The sequence below is a fragment of the Brachypodium distachyon genome, chromosome 3, assembly GCF_000005505.3.
Source record: "Brachypodium distachyon strain Bd21 chromosome 3, Brachypodium_distachyon_v3.0, whole genome shotgun sequence".
Taxonomy (NCBI): Eukaryota; Viridiplantae; Streptophyta; class Magnoliopsida; order Poales; family Poaceae; genus Brachypodium; species Brachypodium distachyon.
Window position 1 is genome coordinate 3,103,314 of NC_016133.3, and position 17,611 is coordinate 3,120,924.

A 17,611-nucleotide genomic window follows, 5' to 3' on the forward strand; every position below is an offset into this window, starting at 1 on the left:
AACACCGTCGCCACCACGCTGCAAGAAACACTCAGTGCGTCCACTACGGTGGCATCGACACAACCCTCATACCGGCGACTCCGACTTCACCACAAATGGACACAGAAAAAGCCCCACTGACACTTCGGCTCTTACCACATCGTTACATGACAGAAGCACGCTGCTGCAACTCTGCACACATGGACGTCCAGCACCCGCAGAACCACGCAACACGCCGCTGCCCTCTCAGCCCCAAATCAAGCCCGAGCAGCAGCGGCATCTTCCCATTGCGCCCAGATGCGGCCTGCACCGAGACCAGATCCAGCCCGCCGCCATAAGCCCCCTGCTGCCTCGCTCCGTCAGGGCGGCAGCCACCTCGTGCCCCAGGCCCAGATGCGGCCCGAACCGCCGGCGCCACGCTCCCCCGCGCCCTCGAGGCCTCTGCGCCTCCCTCGCAGCCTCTGTGCCGCCACCGCGACATCGCGGCCTCGCTCCAGCGTCGTGACGTTGTGCTGGATCGACGCCGCAGCCACGCAGGCCTGGATCTGCGCCGCCAACCGCCGCCGCACGCCCAGGCGCCACCCGACAGCCCGCTCCTCGCGCCGCCGCACGCCTCGGCGCCTCCCGCTCCGCATCCTCGCCCACACGCCTCAATCTGCTGCCGCAACCAGCCAACCACGGGAAAGCCCCGCCGCCGCCGTCTGCCGGACGGGCTTTGCCCGCCGGCTTCCTCCGGCGACGGCGAGGGGGAGAGGAGGGCTGGGGAGGACGGGGGCGGCGGCGGCGGCAAGGGTTTCGCCCGAGCTGCCCCCAGGAGCGACGCGGGCGCTGTCCACCCGGCATCGTGACGTTGTACTATATTTTATGGGCTTGTAACTTCGTGCAAATTCTAGCAAGATCTTGTTTTGCCTTACATGTTTGGTTGAACCTCAGTTACTGATTAGAAAAGGCAATAGATTTTGCTGACACCGTTCAGTTCTCCTTTTCCCTGGTGGGTGTCAACGGAGTCAGATGCTACCCTCGTTAACAACATCCTTTAAAGTAAATTGCTTTTCAAGACAATGTTTGTGCCAAGAAATTAGACATCCAGAGCAGAGATTTCTCTACTTAAAAACATCATCAGATTCAGGCTACAAGCTTGCAGGCATCATATTCCTGTGACATACAAACTCGCTGAGAAGACGATGTCACGCTTAATAGCATTGGACGCAATCTCCATCTTTTTGAACAGTGCAGAGTTCCCCATTATGGAAGCCGCATTCCTGAACTCCCTACATGTTTCATCCAGCCGCACAATTGTTCTTACAATCAACCCTTCAGATACATCTGTCAGCTCGCAGATGTCTGCAAAAGGTGTTCCCTGCGCACAGATGCAACGGAACAGTGTTACAATTTTGCATGGTCTTGGTGAAAGAGTTCCTACCAAGATGTGTGTATACCTTTGCCCATTCGTAGACAACCTCAACAAGGCCAAACTTGAGATTATCACGTGCATATTCCTCAGGATCCACAGGCACCTCATGATGTTTTTGGAGCTGTCCTAACCTGATTGCTGTATCATAGAGCCTAATACAGAGATATAACCATAAGAATGTTAGGTGTATAAAGTGAGGAATTATTAGGAAACCATACAAAGTACCCAACATTTAAAATACTAGAGCAACAACAAAAAGTGTAACCTCTTTTTGGCATCAGCCAGTTTTGGAGTAAGAGATGGTTCTGATGCATTCCGCTGTTGGAACACGAATGCAGACATAATAGCCACAGCTTCTTCAGGTTCTAGATCATCCAACTGATTCTCGAACAAACATTCGGTTGATATTAACTCCTCGCCAGAGTTCATTTCACATGCTACTCGGCCCTTAAGTTGCACAACAAGATCAGAATCAACGTACTGGATCTCCTTTAGTACATCAATCTGCACACAAGGAAATAAAAATAAAATGGTTGCCACAGAAATCTTAACAGGTAGAAAACATGAAGAACTTTCCCTCCTAAAATGCTGGTAGTAGTCTTGTGACCAATCCATGGTACATAATCCCAAGTTTATAGAAAAATCTACTAAGATCTACAATACCAAATGAATATACTATGAAAATATATACTCCCTCCGTCCCATATTAAGTGCCGAAATATTACATGTATCTAGACGTATTTTAGTATATAGATACGTCCATTTTTAGACAACTTGAGTCACTTAATATGGGACAGAGGGAGTATAATGACAGATTTAGTAAAACTACTTCGGGTTCTGAATATTGGTAGATTTTTCTATAAACATTGTCAAACTTGAATTTTTTTTTTACTTCAGACAAAGCTAAGACTTCTTAGTAGTTTACACGCCAATTTGATACCCTGTTTGAATATTGATTGTAAATATCCAAATTCCATAATAATAAAAACTAGGCCTACGATTTAAGAGAAAAACTAAACCATTGTTTCGACGAAGTAGGACAGTGACCTAAAACCTCCATGCAGTCCCAAATTAAAAGTAATTGGAGAAACCACGGAATCTTCAATTTTCTAATCCCATTGGATTTAAAAAAAATAATGGATATAATTTCTTGAGGAACTTCTTTTTTAAACCTAACCACTATGAGAAGGAAAAAAATGTAAAAGTCTTACTCTGCCTTGAAACTGTGGCATCTGCTGAAGTGCTTCGTCCGACATTTGATATTTCAATTCATCCATCTGAGTCTTGTACACCTTCTGCTCCTTCATCAATGATTTATGCTCCTTTAATTTAATACAACCATGGCACTTGTTTTCAGACATTTTCTCCAGCAGACGGTTATATGCATGGTATTTCTGAACTTGATCCATGTCTTTCATTTTTAGATCTGCATTGTGTCAAAAAATGGACAAGTTGACACAGTTTATAAATCAGGCAGGGTTCAGTGCAACTAAGAACTGAATGATCCCTTAGTTTACTCTTTCTAGTCAAAAGACCCCAAATAAAATTCAGATTAAAACAGAATCCTGATTTTGCAACAGGAAACTTAAGACACTGTTCGATTCCAATAACACAGTGAAAACTATAGCATCCAGCTGGGAAGCACAACCTAACAGCTGCGACCTCCGTCCGGGTATGCAAGGCCCCTCTCACATGTCTCTCAACTACATGCATTAATTCCCTAGGTTTCAACTTCAACATTAATTCCCTTGCATGCATTGAGCCAGTTGTACTTTGATGCTAGTGTTTTGCTTTTGATATCAGTGTATCACCTTGGTACTAGTGTTTTTCAATATTAAATCTACATTTAATCTCTGTTTTTACTATGACTTGGTTATAGAAGTTTTTACGAGGGGCCGTACATACCCGGATGGAGGAAGTACGCAGTCATTTTTTGTTTACCTCATCCTATTTGTAGTTCCAAAAGTTCTTGTCCATTCAAGGCTTAACTTCTCAAGCACAAACCACTTAGGACACTTTAGGAGTCCGGTGAAGTATAAGACATAAGCACAAGTACACATTAGCGCTGCACCATATCCTACTTACATAATTGACTGAATGTGAACAATTTGGAATGAACTAGTAATTACTGGACACAATAATCATCATAGTAGAGAACCTCTTTATTCTAATCTGCTCTAGTTTCAATGATATAGAAAGATTTTATATGACAGTTTAACCACCGCAGAAAATCTGTACCTTTTATTGGATCCAATGCAGGAGGGTACTTATGTCCATCTGGCTGTGCTTTAATAAGCAGTTGAACAGTTGTAGAGTAAACTGTTTTGCTAGGTTCCTCAAGGAGTCTAAATTGATCAATCTTTATTTTGCTGGTACATATACTCACAATCTCTTTATTCTCCACAGCTCTTACTTCAAAACCCATTCCAGATGCGTCTCCCTTGTGTGGTAGCTTGATCTTGATAACACCTGAACTTTTCCTTGTGCTGCCAGCAGAAAAAAATTCATCGTCCATGCCACGCTTTCCTTTTGGTGGGATAACCATATATCCTTGTTGAACTTCCCCTTGTGCATTATCATTTTGATTGGACAAATTAGGTGCTAGTGCAGATGAAGTGCACTCACCGGTCAGTACAAAAACAACATACTGCTTTAGGGAACCAGATGGATTTTTCACGATTACACCAAGCAAGTGATCATCATCCTGTCATAAAATATACACTTTATGACGTGGAAAAGGTGCTACTGTTGCGCCAACAACCATTTATTTGTAATAAAAGTAAGATACAGCAAAGGCTGGTCAACTTTAGTTCTTATCGTTCAAACTGAAGCTAGGGATGCAAGTGAGATCCCGCCTATATCCCGCATCTAAGTTGATGTCCGAATCCACAAATCAAATATAAGCATTGAATTTGACTTGTGAATTTAGAGATTGACTTAGAAGCAGGATATAAAGGGGATCCTGATTGCATCCCTAACTGGAGCTGCTGAGAAAGAAGCTGAAAGGATATAAGCCAAGTTTGGTTTCAAACTCCAGATTGATTTTGGCCAAGCTCAGCTCAAATTAGCTACTTGTGTCTATACTGAAGTCACCTGATTATTAGCAATTTCCCTTTGATCTTTATTTACTTAAGAAAGAGGTAGCAACAAGAAATTCTTATCATAGTTAATATATGGGATAAAACTATGTAAACAGAAATATCATTGAAAGGAATGAACAACCAAAACAAAGAATGCATAAAGTGCAATCCAATAGGACGAATAGATACCGATTTCGATTCAACAACCACCAATCTTCCAGGCCCAAGGAACTGCTGAGAAGCAGGCAACTGCATAATCGCTTCTGTAATATATTCCCTGAGTTTTTCCGCTTCTAAGAACATATCGTAATATTCTTCAATAGAAGGCTCTCCTTTTATGCACCTGATAATAGAAGAATCTATTTTAATCAGATGGTGAGTCAGATAGAATAAGTTTATTGCACACAATATACTACACGCTACTTCTGAGTCAGTACTTCCATACATTGGGTACTTAGGTTTTGAAATGCTACGCAATGGCACTGCAAGAAAGTGGTATAAATGCATTTATGTAAATTGAATCGAGGCGGGTAGGGGTAAAATCTAAGGCCTTTTGCTTTGGAAACAACTGCTCTATCCACTGAGCTAGACGGCTAGTTATTTATTTAAGTTTTAATTCCATACAAACAAAAAGGCCAACTAGCAAAGATATCAAAAACGGCATTAGGTTTTTTGCATATAGCTATCCAAAATAAACAACTCAGTTTCATAGCAACAAGAGATCTAAGCTGGGTCGACACAGCTGCAGATTTGATCCGCAAGGTGTTGCAGAAAATGTCTACAATGCTACAGTTCCCATGCTTTTGGGACTAGACACAGTTCACGACTGGAAGGTAAAGATCTAAGCTTCCTGATTCAATAACTAAACCTCTGCATTTTTGTAACCAAGTTTTTTAATGGATTTTCTTTAGGTAACCAAGCCCGCCAGGCTACTCTTAAGATATGTCTACAAACTAATGATGCAGATTTTTATTCCTTTGACAATTTGGTTAGACCAACAAAGCCTTGTCTTCTAAGAAGAGATGGTCTTCTCTGCTGATAAAAAATGAAATTAGATCAATACATTTGCAAACAATGGTATTTTCTGTCACCTCTTTACTGTGCAAATTCTAAAGCTGTGTGGGTTCTATTCTACCAAAACTGTGATTTAAGAAATAGGCTACACAAACTGTAAATCAAACACCAGTACAAAGTCCTCCCTGCTAGTTAGCTATCTATGCAAAAGAAAAACTCCACTGCTTTATGTTCCCAATTGTTATTAGACTTTGCACGATAAACAATGGTACCAACTGCATCAATTGGACAAATGAGTTGATGCCTCACTCGATTGTCTTTGTAGGTTGACGAAGCATTTGCAGAAGCAGTTCTTCCTTCTCAGGCAATTTCTTTTGTGCATGGAATTCTGCGAAACTTCTCTTAAGCATGTCCTCCACCTACAAGAAAATACATCAATGATACCCCCTTTCCAATTGGAACACTTGAAAAGCATATTGGCACGTATCTAAGACATAGTTACACCATCTCAGGGCTACTTGAACACATTCAGGATACAACTTAGAACTTTGCACTTCATAAAGTGAAGTATCCAATTGCAACCTACTCAAAATGCATAATCGAGATGAAAGTAGTCAGAAACTTGTAAGTTGATGATTCTGACCCTCCATCTACATCAACTACGGCCCAGTCGACTGAGAAATAGTAATTTCTAAGTCGATGATCTTCTAAGTCAATGATCCTGAGTCCTGACCCTCCATCTACATCAAAACCACACGAACACAAATATAAAGAAAGCTATGCGGATCTCAAAGTCGATCGGACAGCTCACGTAGTCGACTGAGAAATTCTTATTTCTCAGCCAACTGAGCCCTAGTAAAACTGTTAAAATTAACTATAGTGAAATCAATTATAACTTCCCCCTATGCCTATGCAGAAGCAGTTAGTTGCAACTGCTAGCAGCCTCACATTTAAGAGTACTGTAAATTAAGCAGCTATTTAATCGAGAAATTTAGTCCAAGACAGGCTTGGAAGTACACTGAAGAATACACAAGTAGATTTGTGCTTGTTTACATGGGTGCTTCCACTATGTCAGCCACTGAATGTACCTCGAAATCTGTGCCCATACTTTCATCATATATTTGTGGTAAGAGAGTGTGCGAAGATGTCAAGGCACACCTGATGATCGAGATAGGAGGAGCACAGATGTTGAGATATAAGGGGCTCTCTGATTAACTATTCGTCACAACATGGGCAGACAATGATGTATATTTTATGAAGCAATTAACCTGATTTGAGCATTGAAGCAAGAGCAACATATATATAGGATTTTAATGCATGTGCCTTCGTGTCCATAAGATCAAGAAATCAAAAGATAGTTTAAGAAGCAAAAGACCTGATTCAAGCAATGAAGCCAGAGCAACATAGATTTCAGTTTGAAGTCTTCAAACTTCAAACATATATATTTAAAATGCATGTGGATCTTGCTCCAGAAATCAAAATGGCTAGGCAGGACAGTTTTCCTGGCTCCGACGTGGTTCGGAGGTCCAGAGGCAGCATCGGGCTTTGCTCACGGTGAGGCACCGGCGAGTGCAGGAGGAAGACAACGACTTGCTTACAAGAACTTGCGTGTAATTTTCTTTTCCTTCAAAGATAACTACACTCTTGCAAAAAAAAAGGGTATACCTTAAGTTCCTCAACACGTAGAAGGTGTAGTATCATGGTGTATGTCAGTCGAAATTGAGATTCCAGTCGAGTTGGTTTTCCAACAATCAAATTTTTCAAATCACTTTCTTCAGGAATTTCATCACGGCACATAATCATCACTGTACCAATGGTATCAAGTCCTCTCCGGCCAGCTCGCCCAGCCATTTGAATATACTCCCCTGGAAGTAACTTCCGGTGCTCCTTTCCGTCGAACTTCCTTAAAGAATCAAATACAACCTGTTGGATTTGCAAAAATTTAGTCAGGGACAGAGTTGTTTATCAGGATCTTCAGCCTAAATGCACGGTAAGCTCATACATATAAACTGAGCATGATCTACAGTTAACTTCATTGCATGCCAGACTACACCAATGGTTGCCTTAACTAAACATTGGACATCATGTGTAGTTGCACAGACACAGCAAACTGTAGAATATTTAGAAAAGAAACATGCCAATCAATATTGCAAGATACTAGTAAGTGGTCTTCCCCAAAGCATGTTAAAACAGAAACATGTCAACCTGCAATTGATAGTGCCATGTAGATAGCATTGCCACAGTACGCATGCCAAGACAAAAGTTGACCGTCACATCCACCATTCCAGCGAAGTAATGGTGGATTGGTAAGTGGTAACTACTACTTCCTCCATGTCGCTAGGATCTTAATAGTCGGTGGCGACTGTTGTCATATTTCAACTATATAGGTACACAGAGTTGAAGTAATACTTGATGGAACTGGACACTCGCTCTTAGAAAATAGATTAGCATTCGATCTTTGAGTAGCAAACATGGTCCTATTCTATCAAATATTAGTGAACTTCTTGACACCTAGATCTGTGCACGTGACAGATATTGTGACACAGAGGGAGTGTGTCCTCAACCTCTGGATACTTAGTTTGAAAATATTTCTCCATTGAGGGAATCAAGAGTGTAGTTATTGTGTTGTTTCCGCTCTATACCCCTATTAATATGCTTTTGGGTTGTTAAATGGTTGTACTCCCTCCGTCCAACAAAAGATGTCTCAAGTTTGTCAAAAATTGGATGTATCTAGACATGACTTAGTGTATAGATGCATTCAAATTTAGTCAAAGTTGAGACATCCTTTGTTGGACGGAGGAAGTATGTTATTTAATAGGGATATGCATGGTCATATATCATTTACTTTTTCTCAGATATAGTGCTTTATTAGCCTGTGCACATGGTAGGCTGAGGACAGATATAGCGAAACAGAGGGTGTAACTAGTATGGTTCCCTCATTTGTCAGTTCTCAATAAAAAAAATTGTGCTTCTCCCGTGAGTGAATCGAAAGAAGCATCTTAAGGTCCTACGTAAGTTATAGTTAAACAAAAATATGATTAACTATGACCATTAGCACCTTGCTGCAACTAGAATTAGTTGCAAAGAGATAGCAATCACCAGCAAGAACAAGTGATGGTATAAACTAGATATGCTTATATATCAGTATTAGAACTTTGCCTTCGATTAGAGTTAATTGTGAGAAGATAGCAATCCGCAAGAAGAACTCACCGTTCTTGCCGGTGCATTAACACCCATTGCAAATGTCTCAGTGGAAAACAGTACCTGCAACGAGTTCAAGCAAGTCAAAAGGTTGCCACTCGGTTAATTTATAAGATAGAACCATGGAGAACATGCTATGCTATATTTGGTTAGTGGTTGTTGAAAACAAAACTTTTTAGTTAGTAGCTGAAAACACTGAATTGATCAGGACAATCATTTTGCTAGTGGAGTACTGTGCAAAACTGTCTGGGACAACTTTCTACAGGATAAGCTAGTAGGCACTGGTCAGCGTTTACATTTCTTTCTAGTATCTAGCAAACACCCAACAACATATAATAGAGTCCGTTCATGAATGTTTCTCTTCAGGCTTCAAGAACTGCAACTACTAAAACAGAAACTAAATTGCCAAAAAGGAAAAAGGTTGTTGCCCTGGTTAGCTTAGTGCAGCAGCTTTCTAACATGTAAGTGAAATATGTCATATCCCATATTAGATGTTCAGAGCTTAACATTGATCACACCAGGACAAAACGCATCTCAGCTACTTCTTTCACGGCAGGAAGAACAAATTGTTTAGTTCAATTCAGCGGCTTCTAACATGTAACTTGAAATATGACATATCAATTAGATATTCAAAGTTTAACCTTGATCACACCACGACAAAATAGCATCTCAACTACTTCTTTCACAATAGGAAGAAGCCCAGCATGGTGAACTCCAATTCCTCTTCGTAGAAGGCTTTGTATTCCCACAACCTAACAAGGATGTCAAAATCTCAAACAAAAAACAAAGTTAAGGACAACTAGACAAACACAATGTGGTATTGGATAACCTGAGGAAGGTTCCTATCAGATCCTTTAAGGCGTGAAAAAGCCTTGTCACAGAAGACGCGGATTTCACTTTTGTCAGAATTACTTGTGAGGTCAGCACCAAACATGCTATCTGCTGATCTATCACACCTGTTCTTTGAGAAGCAGAAGATTACCACCTGTGCGGTATCATAAAAAATGATCAGCAAAGTTCGTGTTAAATAACATGAAACGATAAAAATTAAAGGTATGTTCATGAACAAATGCTGCAAACTGTTATTTTACAATAGACTATAGTGTTAGCTTCAGAATGCAGAAAGATCGATAAATATTCAAAACAAATTAACATGGGTCCAAAAGAACAAAATTAATTGCAACATGGAGAGAAATGTCAAAGGCAGTCTTCCCCACATACAGGCACAAGGGATTTCTTCAGAAGGTTATTTATAAGCGGCATCCAGAATGAAGACTCCGATCTCTTTGACCCTGAGGAGCTTTGCTGAATTGCTGCCGCTCCTGAATTGGTATGGTGGTGCTTTGGGTGCTTCTGATCTTTCCCTCTACTAGATGTATCTGGGTTTCTGCCTTGAGTTCCAGGACGTGTTGCAGGAGTTCCTGATTTTGAACCAGGTTTCACTCCAAGCTTGTTTGAATTTTTCATTTTGAATGTATCCTTGGCTTCTCTAAATCCTTGAGTAAGAAACATATCCTTCTCACATACTTTGTATGTTTCTCCAGAGTAGAACAGGCAATGCTCCAGAGGAACAGGCCTTTTGTTTGTCCTGGAGAAATATAGTGGTTATATTGTGATAGGAAGAATATTTTAAAAAGTATGCCTAAGAATAGGAAGCATATTATTAGAAAATGCGCTTAAGCAAGCAGTTACACTGCAAGGCGCTGAAATAACTGAATTGCATACAATCAAGCCCATAAAGCCTAATATTTTTTATACGAGCCCCCATAGTATCCCAACTATGTGCAACCAAGAAGCAAGCACTCTCCCCTCCCAGTATGTGCTAGAGAGAGGGTATCTCTCTGTCCCAACTCCTTGTCATGTAAAAATTCTGTTATGTATCATGGTAGGACAGAGGCCCCGAGGTGGCAAGGTCAAGTTGATGTAGCCCTGGACCTGGGTAGCACAACAGCAGTGCAGCACCTTGATGACAGATTGACGGGTACCACACAAGGGAACTAGAGAAGGGAGGAGAAGCCCAGGACTACGTAGATATTCAAAAAAGGGTTTTCATACATAGACCAAGGAAACATTATTTTCTCTAAAGTACTATATATGCATGTGGGGAATACAAAGTGAAGTTGGATGCTTATTAAGGGCACAGAAGGAACAACACGGTTATTTTGAATTGGAATATGATATACACACTACATATGGACAAGAAATCTAACTTATATTTTTGGACAGAGGGAGCTGGAACTAACAAACTAGTACCTGCATTGAAGGCAACACTGCCCCTAGCTTGGTGTGTGTATGAAGACGCTCATAAATTTATAACCCTCTATTTGAGCAATGCAACACCCTCTAGCTTCTCACTCAAATTCCAATACCCTACTCTCAAAGGTACTTGCCCAAGTTTATGTCTTCTAAAATACCTAACAAGTTTCTTTTACAAAACTGTAGAGACCCCAGAGGTAAAAATTTATTAAGGTATAAAATAAATACAAGGGGACTGTACCGGAGAAAGCAGGGCATTGTACAAAGGAGCGAGGAAAGGAAAATATGGCACTTTAGTTGTAGTACTTCAGTATTAGGTCATATGGCACTTTATTAGTTTATTGTACACACGGGAAAAAGGCCCAACTGGATAATCCTATAGGCTTAAATCAACAGAAAATAGTTTTCACAGTTGCATTACATAAAATACTATACTAGAGGGGATGGATGAAATTACCAAAAGTAGATTAGAGGAGCCTGATTGCACAAAAATCAAATAGGTTCATGGGAAAATAGTGCCATTTTCCCACTTAAAAATGGACGAGTTACACTTACGATGTGACACGAATTTTCTTCTGCTTTGTTCGACCAATCCATTCAGCAAATTCAACCGCGTTTGGAACCTGAAAGAACAATTAAAAATCAACTTCAAAGTAAACCTGAACATGACAGAAAAATATGGACTTGTCAAACGTGAGATTTTCATAACATGGCAAAGGGAAAAATAGTGTTGCAATATATTCAAGGTGCCTACTGTTAGGCAACCAAATATCTGGACATTCTGTTTTGGCATATATTGCACATATTCTGATTCCCTCCCATAATTAGTGCCTTAGTATAGAATGTAATCAGGACATTATGGCAGGATCAGTGGGATTTATTTGTTTATGATATGGAAAAATAGAAGATGGCGTGAGACTCCAAAGAGCACATGACTAGGATGACTGAGACGACGGTGCCACATGGTGGAGTCATTGGAGGTGACGAAAAGGATGTGAGGTGCAGCAGCGAATGTATGGCAGCACCCTGCGCTACTGCACCTGAGAATCTCTATTGGTTGGAAGATCCTTCACAGAGAAACCAAGAGGGTCAAATTCAACAGAAACATCATTATCACAAGTGAACTGACAACAGAAACTAAATTTTTTATAATGCGAGGCGTGACTAAGACATTGCACAAATTTAGAGGACGAATAGAAAAAATATGAAGGAAGATGTGGCCGGTTGCAGTTAGGGGGAGTGAAGAACCATCGTTTACAAGAACGTGCCAAAATTTAGATGGGGAGAAAGAGAGTTAAACCAGTGTCGGCAGACAAGTGTGCCGTAGCACCCGTATCCATGTACCAATTAATTGATGGAGGTTGAAGTGGTTGACGAGGGCCGAAGTGTCCCAAGATGGAGCAGAGGGGCATGCCGGGTGGAGGAGCGTCAAAGCCGTATGCCATGTTGGGGTAGAAAGCCGATCGGTATGTCGGCCAGAGGCATTGCCATATAGGCATGCGCTTGAGGAAGGCTAGGCGTGGGCTGAGGATGCTTGGGGTTCCGACACCCTGCATCAGGCACATGTGGATAGCGCCGATCCAATGGTTGTAGATCATGGGCCAGGCATAGTTTAAAAAACCGGACAGGTGATCGAACCGTTCGAGCCCTTGGTTCACCGGTACGATCGGTGGTTCAAAGGTTCAACCGCGGTTCGCTAATCTATAAATAGAGCTAACTTCAGCTGCCCAAAACTTGCATGTATATACGAGTGAATAGGTTACTTTCTTGTATATGTGTGACATAATATAGGTTATGGATCATAAGACCCGACTTACACAATCTTGCACAGTATGGAACCTGAACAATCACAATTGCCATAATGCTAGGACATCAACTTAAGGTCTTCAGCATCAATTCAGGATACAAAAACAACTGAATAGTTCTTGCATTTTCTGAACTACTATATACTACATTAATGATATGCCATTCTTGAATACTTGACAACTTGGCATGGCTCCTGACTAGTACTGAGTAACAGTTTCAACAATCAACAGTACATGTACCGTATTTGAAGATTGAACAGTGAAAATGATTAAAAAAAAATGCAGTTTTCACTTTTCACTAAATCCCTACCGTTGCTGAAAGGAGGACAATGTTAATATGCTTCGGGAGCATTATAATAACTTCCTCCCAAACTACACCTCTCTCTGCATCATTGACATAATGTACTTCATCAAAAATTACCTGATTGCATCATTAACCAGATATCAGTACCCATGAAGAATGAGCCCTTAATAAAGTTACAGAATGTAAACTTGTCAGTGAAAAACAGAGAACATCGTGCTAACAAAAAAACAGAAGTGAAAATGCATACCCATTCAATATCCCTTATAATATCAGCACCTCTGTACAGCATTGAACGTAATATTTCTGTTGTCATAATTAAGCAAGTCGCCTCTGGTCTGATGCTGACGTCCCCGGTAAGAAGTCCCACATCAAACTTCCCACAGAAATCTCGGTATTTCTGGTTGCTGATAGTTTTAATTGGAGCAGTATAGACAGCCCTGGTGCAATGCTGCATAATAACATTGTATGTTATCACAAGATCTACTCTTACATATTTCATTTCACTGAGACATATCCTGGAAGGGTAATGCAATTAAGTGTGTACTCCCTCCGATCCATAATAAGTGTCTCAGATTTAATACAACTTTGTACTAGCTTAGTACAAAATCTGAGACACTTATTATGGATCGGAGGGAGTATTACTCTAGAGATCAATGTACTAACAAAAGTAAAAGTGAACAACTATCCGAAATGCAGAACCATGGACTTCTAAAATAACATAAAAAGTAATACTTCCTCCGTTGCAAAATATAAGGCATTCATGTATCCCAAGATTGAAGTTTGACCACCAATAAGACTAATAGAATGTGTGTTATATGACCAAATATATCATTTGGATTCATAGATAAAAGCATTTTCCAATGATATCACTTTTGTATCACATACCCATAATTCAGTGGTCCAATTGTCGGCCAAACTTAAATATTGAGGTGCGATTGTGTGGAACTCTTAAATTTTGCACCGGAGAAAGTATTAAGCTAGATGTCTCCCTCCTAACACAATCAGATTGTCAACCACCAAATACAGGGGTAAATAAGAAATGTGAAGGGGCATTGTTTTAAATAAAAAAGAATATACAAAAAAAGAATCAGTAAAGTCAACCATACTTTTGTTGCTAAAGCAAAGGCATACTCTGCAACAACTGTCTTTCCTGCTGATGTATGCGCTGCCACAAAGACTGATTCCCCCTTCTCAAGATAATATATAGCCTAGTTATGGTAGATGAAAAAAAGAAATAGGTTAGCAATTATATCAAGCATTCTGTACATACTGTTATAACAAACAGATGATAACAATCAGGGCTCGCTATCGCTCATAAATATTGATCAAATGTATCTTTACACCCATCACAACATGTAATTTGATTCCAGGTATAACCAATGTGTCATTCTGCAATGCTAATAAACCTAAACAAATAAAAAAGATGCTGGATTCCTTGTGAAATTTCATATGTGCAAACAGATCAGTCCATAGCACACCTTCTTGTAACATATATTAAATCGTCCACTGAGTACATTGCAGACCGATTGTCATGTCAGCCATCAACTGTATGCGGGTGATAGAGAATTTGAGAGGGATGCTGGACTCCTTGTCAGTTAACCACTTTCAGCATTTAAAAATAGTGTTAAAATTATATGAGTGCAATCTGATTAGTTCTTAGCACACGATACCTATACCATACATTACTCGAAGCCATTAAAATTTCAATCAGATGTCAGAACTAAGGTCCATACTTTAGCACGTCACTGATTCATAGTTTTTATGATGCCTGTTCAATCAATATCTAAGGCCAATCCACAGATGATTTTTTTACGGGGATAGTTGAAAGTTCGAGTAATCGGGTTGGAAAGGGTGCGACCAGGATCAACGAGCATACGGCTCATACAAGAAAACAAATATGTTGGAACGAGAAGTAGGTCAGGGACTTAACAAGATACCGATCTAGACAATGCACATTCAGGCTTGAATTGTGGCTTATATTTATTAAAAAAATTGACTGAATTACATGGGTATATACACTGATGTAAAATACCAGGGTGGTCCATGGACCATCCTGGCCACCCCCTAGCCCTGCCAATGCATTAAAGGTAATGTGGTGCATGCTCTTTGACGATGTACACTAAATGCTCTTGTCAGTATAGAAAACTTAATATATTCTGACAAAAGGTACAGATGTCAATGAGTATGTTACCTCCTTCTGGAACTTATCTAATTCAAAGGGAAATTCTATCGCCATATCTGGAACAAATCTGTGGAAGTTAGTCGCAATGTCCTCATCACCACCAGCAAGCGCCCAAACCTATTGACAATGAAATAGAAACGAATGGACATCATTGGTTCATTTTATCTTTACAAAACTGTGGTGCCACTTCTGCAACACCATGTATCAATTAAGATTACTGAATAAAAGAACAACAGATGAAAGGAGTTACAAATTATTGATCTTTGAAAAAAGTACACCCACCATGCCCTCCTGTGCTGGCTTATCATCAACTGATCCACTCAATTCTCTGTGAGTATCTTGTACTTCAGATGATAACATTTTATCCAAGTCTGTTTGGGCTTCAGAAACATCTCCTATGACATCAAATTCCTGTTTGTCAGTGTCTGGCCTTGTAAGAGTTGCAGAAGCACCTTGCAGTGTATCAACTTTCCGTTCATCGATTTCTGCGAATAAAAAATGAAAAGGCAACATGAAACCAGATGATAGTTGTAAACATTCTGAAACACCAGTAGCCTATAGCCCTATACACAGTAACAATTCTTTTGTACTCCCTCCGTCTCTGTTCGCCATGGGGTCCTTGCGGACAACCTTTTGAAACTTTGCTGTTAATATATGCAAAACCCAATTTCGTTGTGTTTATCTTGTGAAATGCTATCGTAAATCAGTTTTTTTTTACTTTTTCTAATATTAGTATATTATTATTAAAAACATATTCAAAGTCTTTGGATGAGATTGTAAAATGCCACAAGGACATTTCTGTGGAGGAGGAAGTAGCTATTGCTATTCAGAACAACAGAATATACCATGTGAGATTTTATTTAGACATATACTCGAACATATGATGTATGGGAGCAAGAAATTACCATAGGACCCCTCATCTCTAACCAATTGCTGAACATCATCTTCCGTGAAAACATTGTTGACAGCATCTTCCTCCCAAGCTATCTTGAACAGATCATCAAACTGCACTGAGTACTTATCCTGCAAAACCATGGTGCAATCAGTCTATAATGCCAAAACTGCACAGACATGTGGATGCTAAACTGCTAGCATTTGGTGTGGTTACCATCGTGTAGTTTGATGAAGACGCGGGTTGCTCCTCCACCTGCTCCCCATCTCGGAAACACTTCCAGTGACTGTTATACTCCTATAATATAAGAAGTGAAGAGTTGCTGCCGCCACAATTTAGCACATCCAGTATTCACTACTTAGCAAAAAAAATAGATTCGAGACATTTAGCAAGGATCAAACCTTCAACCGGCCCAAGTCCAAGCCCGTGCCAAACCCCGGTGGAGCAATTTGTGCCGGGCCACCACTCATAAGCTCACGCACCCAATCACCATTTCGCGCACCCTCCGGAAATGCCTTCTCCAACACTGCCGCCTCAGCCGTGTCGTCATGCATGCCCCCCGGACGGAACGGTCGACTGTTCACTCTCCCCCTCACAAAGTCCTTCGGTGGACCAGGCATCCGTGCCACCATCCCTCCGGTCCCTGAATCAAACACTTGGGCCATCTCCAACTGTACAGATTCAGGGTCCCAAACTTGTGGCTCCTGTGACGGCGACAATGATGGTCGTCGGCGGAAAGGGGGCTCCCAGGCGGGGACGAGCATGGTGCGCGGGGCAGAGGGCTCCAGAGGTGGCCTGGCCATGCCAAACCAGTCCACATCCCACACCCTCGCGTCATCCGCCGCGCTGGGGAGGTACAGCTCAGGGTTGAGGTAGTTGGTCTCGAGGTACTCCTTCACGCTGTTCGGGCTCTCCGGTGGGTAGGCCGGCGGCTGCGGTTTGCCATTACAGCCTCAGTGGGTTTAGGGTTTACAATTCGCATTGAGTAAAAAACCTGAGGTCGGAGTGGTGGGTCGCGTACCAGGACGAAGTCGGGTACAGGGTTGGGCGGGTGGGAGGTAGGGTCGAGCCGGAGGTGGCCGCCGTGGCCGGAGAAGCTGATGCGGAACGGCACCTCGCTCGCCGGCGATGTGGTGAGCTCGCCGTCCATCGGGTCGGCGCGATGAAGGGCCGTCCGTTTGTCTCCCGACTGAAATCTGGTTCGGAAGCTTGCTACGAAGAGGCCGGGAGCTGAGACGGCGACCGGAATTGGGACCGGAGATGGGGGCGCGATTGGGGCGGCTCCTGCTCGGCTGCTCCGATGCGTCGGGTCTGGCCGTCTGGCTGGATCGGTTCGCCTCCCCTGCACGCGGTGCGACCCGACCGGATGGCCCCGAACTGGCTCGGGAGGGACATTTTAGTCCTTTCCTGTGCCCTGTCAAAATGTCATATAGTCCAAATTCGAGCTCAAATGTCACATAGTCGTATCCTCAAGCATCTGCATG

The 17,611-nt window shown here is 41.6% G+C and overlaps 1 protein-coding gene across 2 annotated transcripts; it reads right to left on the reverse strand.

Annotated features, from left to right (window-relative positions):
* Positions 1–936: 936 nt before the first annotated feature.
* LOC100836649 (DExH-box ATP-dependent RNA helicase DExH11) lies at positions 937–17,459 on the reverse strand. 2 transcript variants are annotated; one of them, XM_003570910.4, is made up of 22 exons: positions 17,149–17,459; positions 16,529–17,059; positions 16,344–16,424; positions 16,141–16,258; positions 15,518–15,720; positions 15,245–15,352; positions 14,160–14,261; positions 13,301–13,501; positions 13,060–13,170; positions 11,500–11,567; positions 9,910–10,276; positions 9,518–9,673; positions 9,330–9,440; positions 8,698–8,751; positions 7,153–7,410; positions 5,797–5,906; positions 4,663–4,816; positions 3,632–4,097; positions 2,605–2,819; positions 1,659–1,897; positions 1,419–1,545; positions 937–1,339 (listed from the first exon to the last, which is right to left on the reverse strand). In XM_003570910.4, the coding sequence occupies exons 1-22, from the start codon at positions 17,275–17,277 to the stop codon at positions 1,127–1,129; spliced, it is 4,122 nt and encodes a 1,373-aa protein (XP_003570958.2). In that variant the 5' UTR covers positions 17,278–17,459; the 3' UTR covers positions 937–1,126. The 2 variants fall into 2 exon arrangements, with proteins under 2 accessions (XP_003570958.2, XP_024317102.1); XM_024461334.1 differs by lacking the exon at positions 17,149–17,459 and having other exon boundaries at positions 16,344–16,449; positions 16,529–16,655.
* Positions 17,460–17,611: the final 152 nt, after the last annotated feature.

Excerpts from the sequence above, each read along its gene's own strand:
- LOC100836649 (XM_003570910.4), bottom strand. The coding sequence starts at position 17,277 with ATGGACGGCGAGCTCACCACATCGCCGGCGAGCGAGGTGCCGTTCCGC. Across the intron at positions 7,411-8,697 it reads TTAATGCACCGGCAAGAACG|GTTGTATTTGATTCTTTAAG; the intron begins GTGAGTTCTTCT and ends CAAATCCAACAG. Across the intron at positions 1,340-1,418 it reads TTGTCTACGAATGGGCAAAG|GGAACACCTTTTGCAGACAT; the intron begins GTATACACACAT and ends ATCTGTGCGCAG.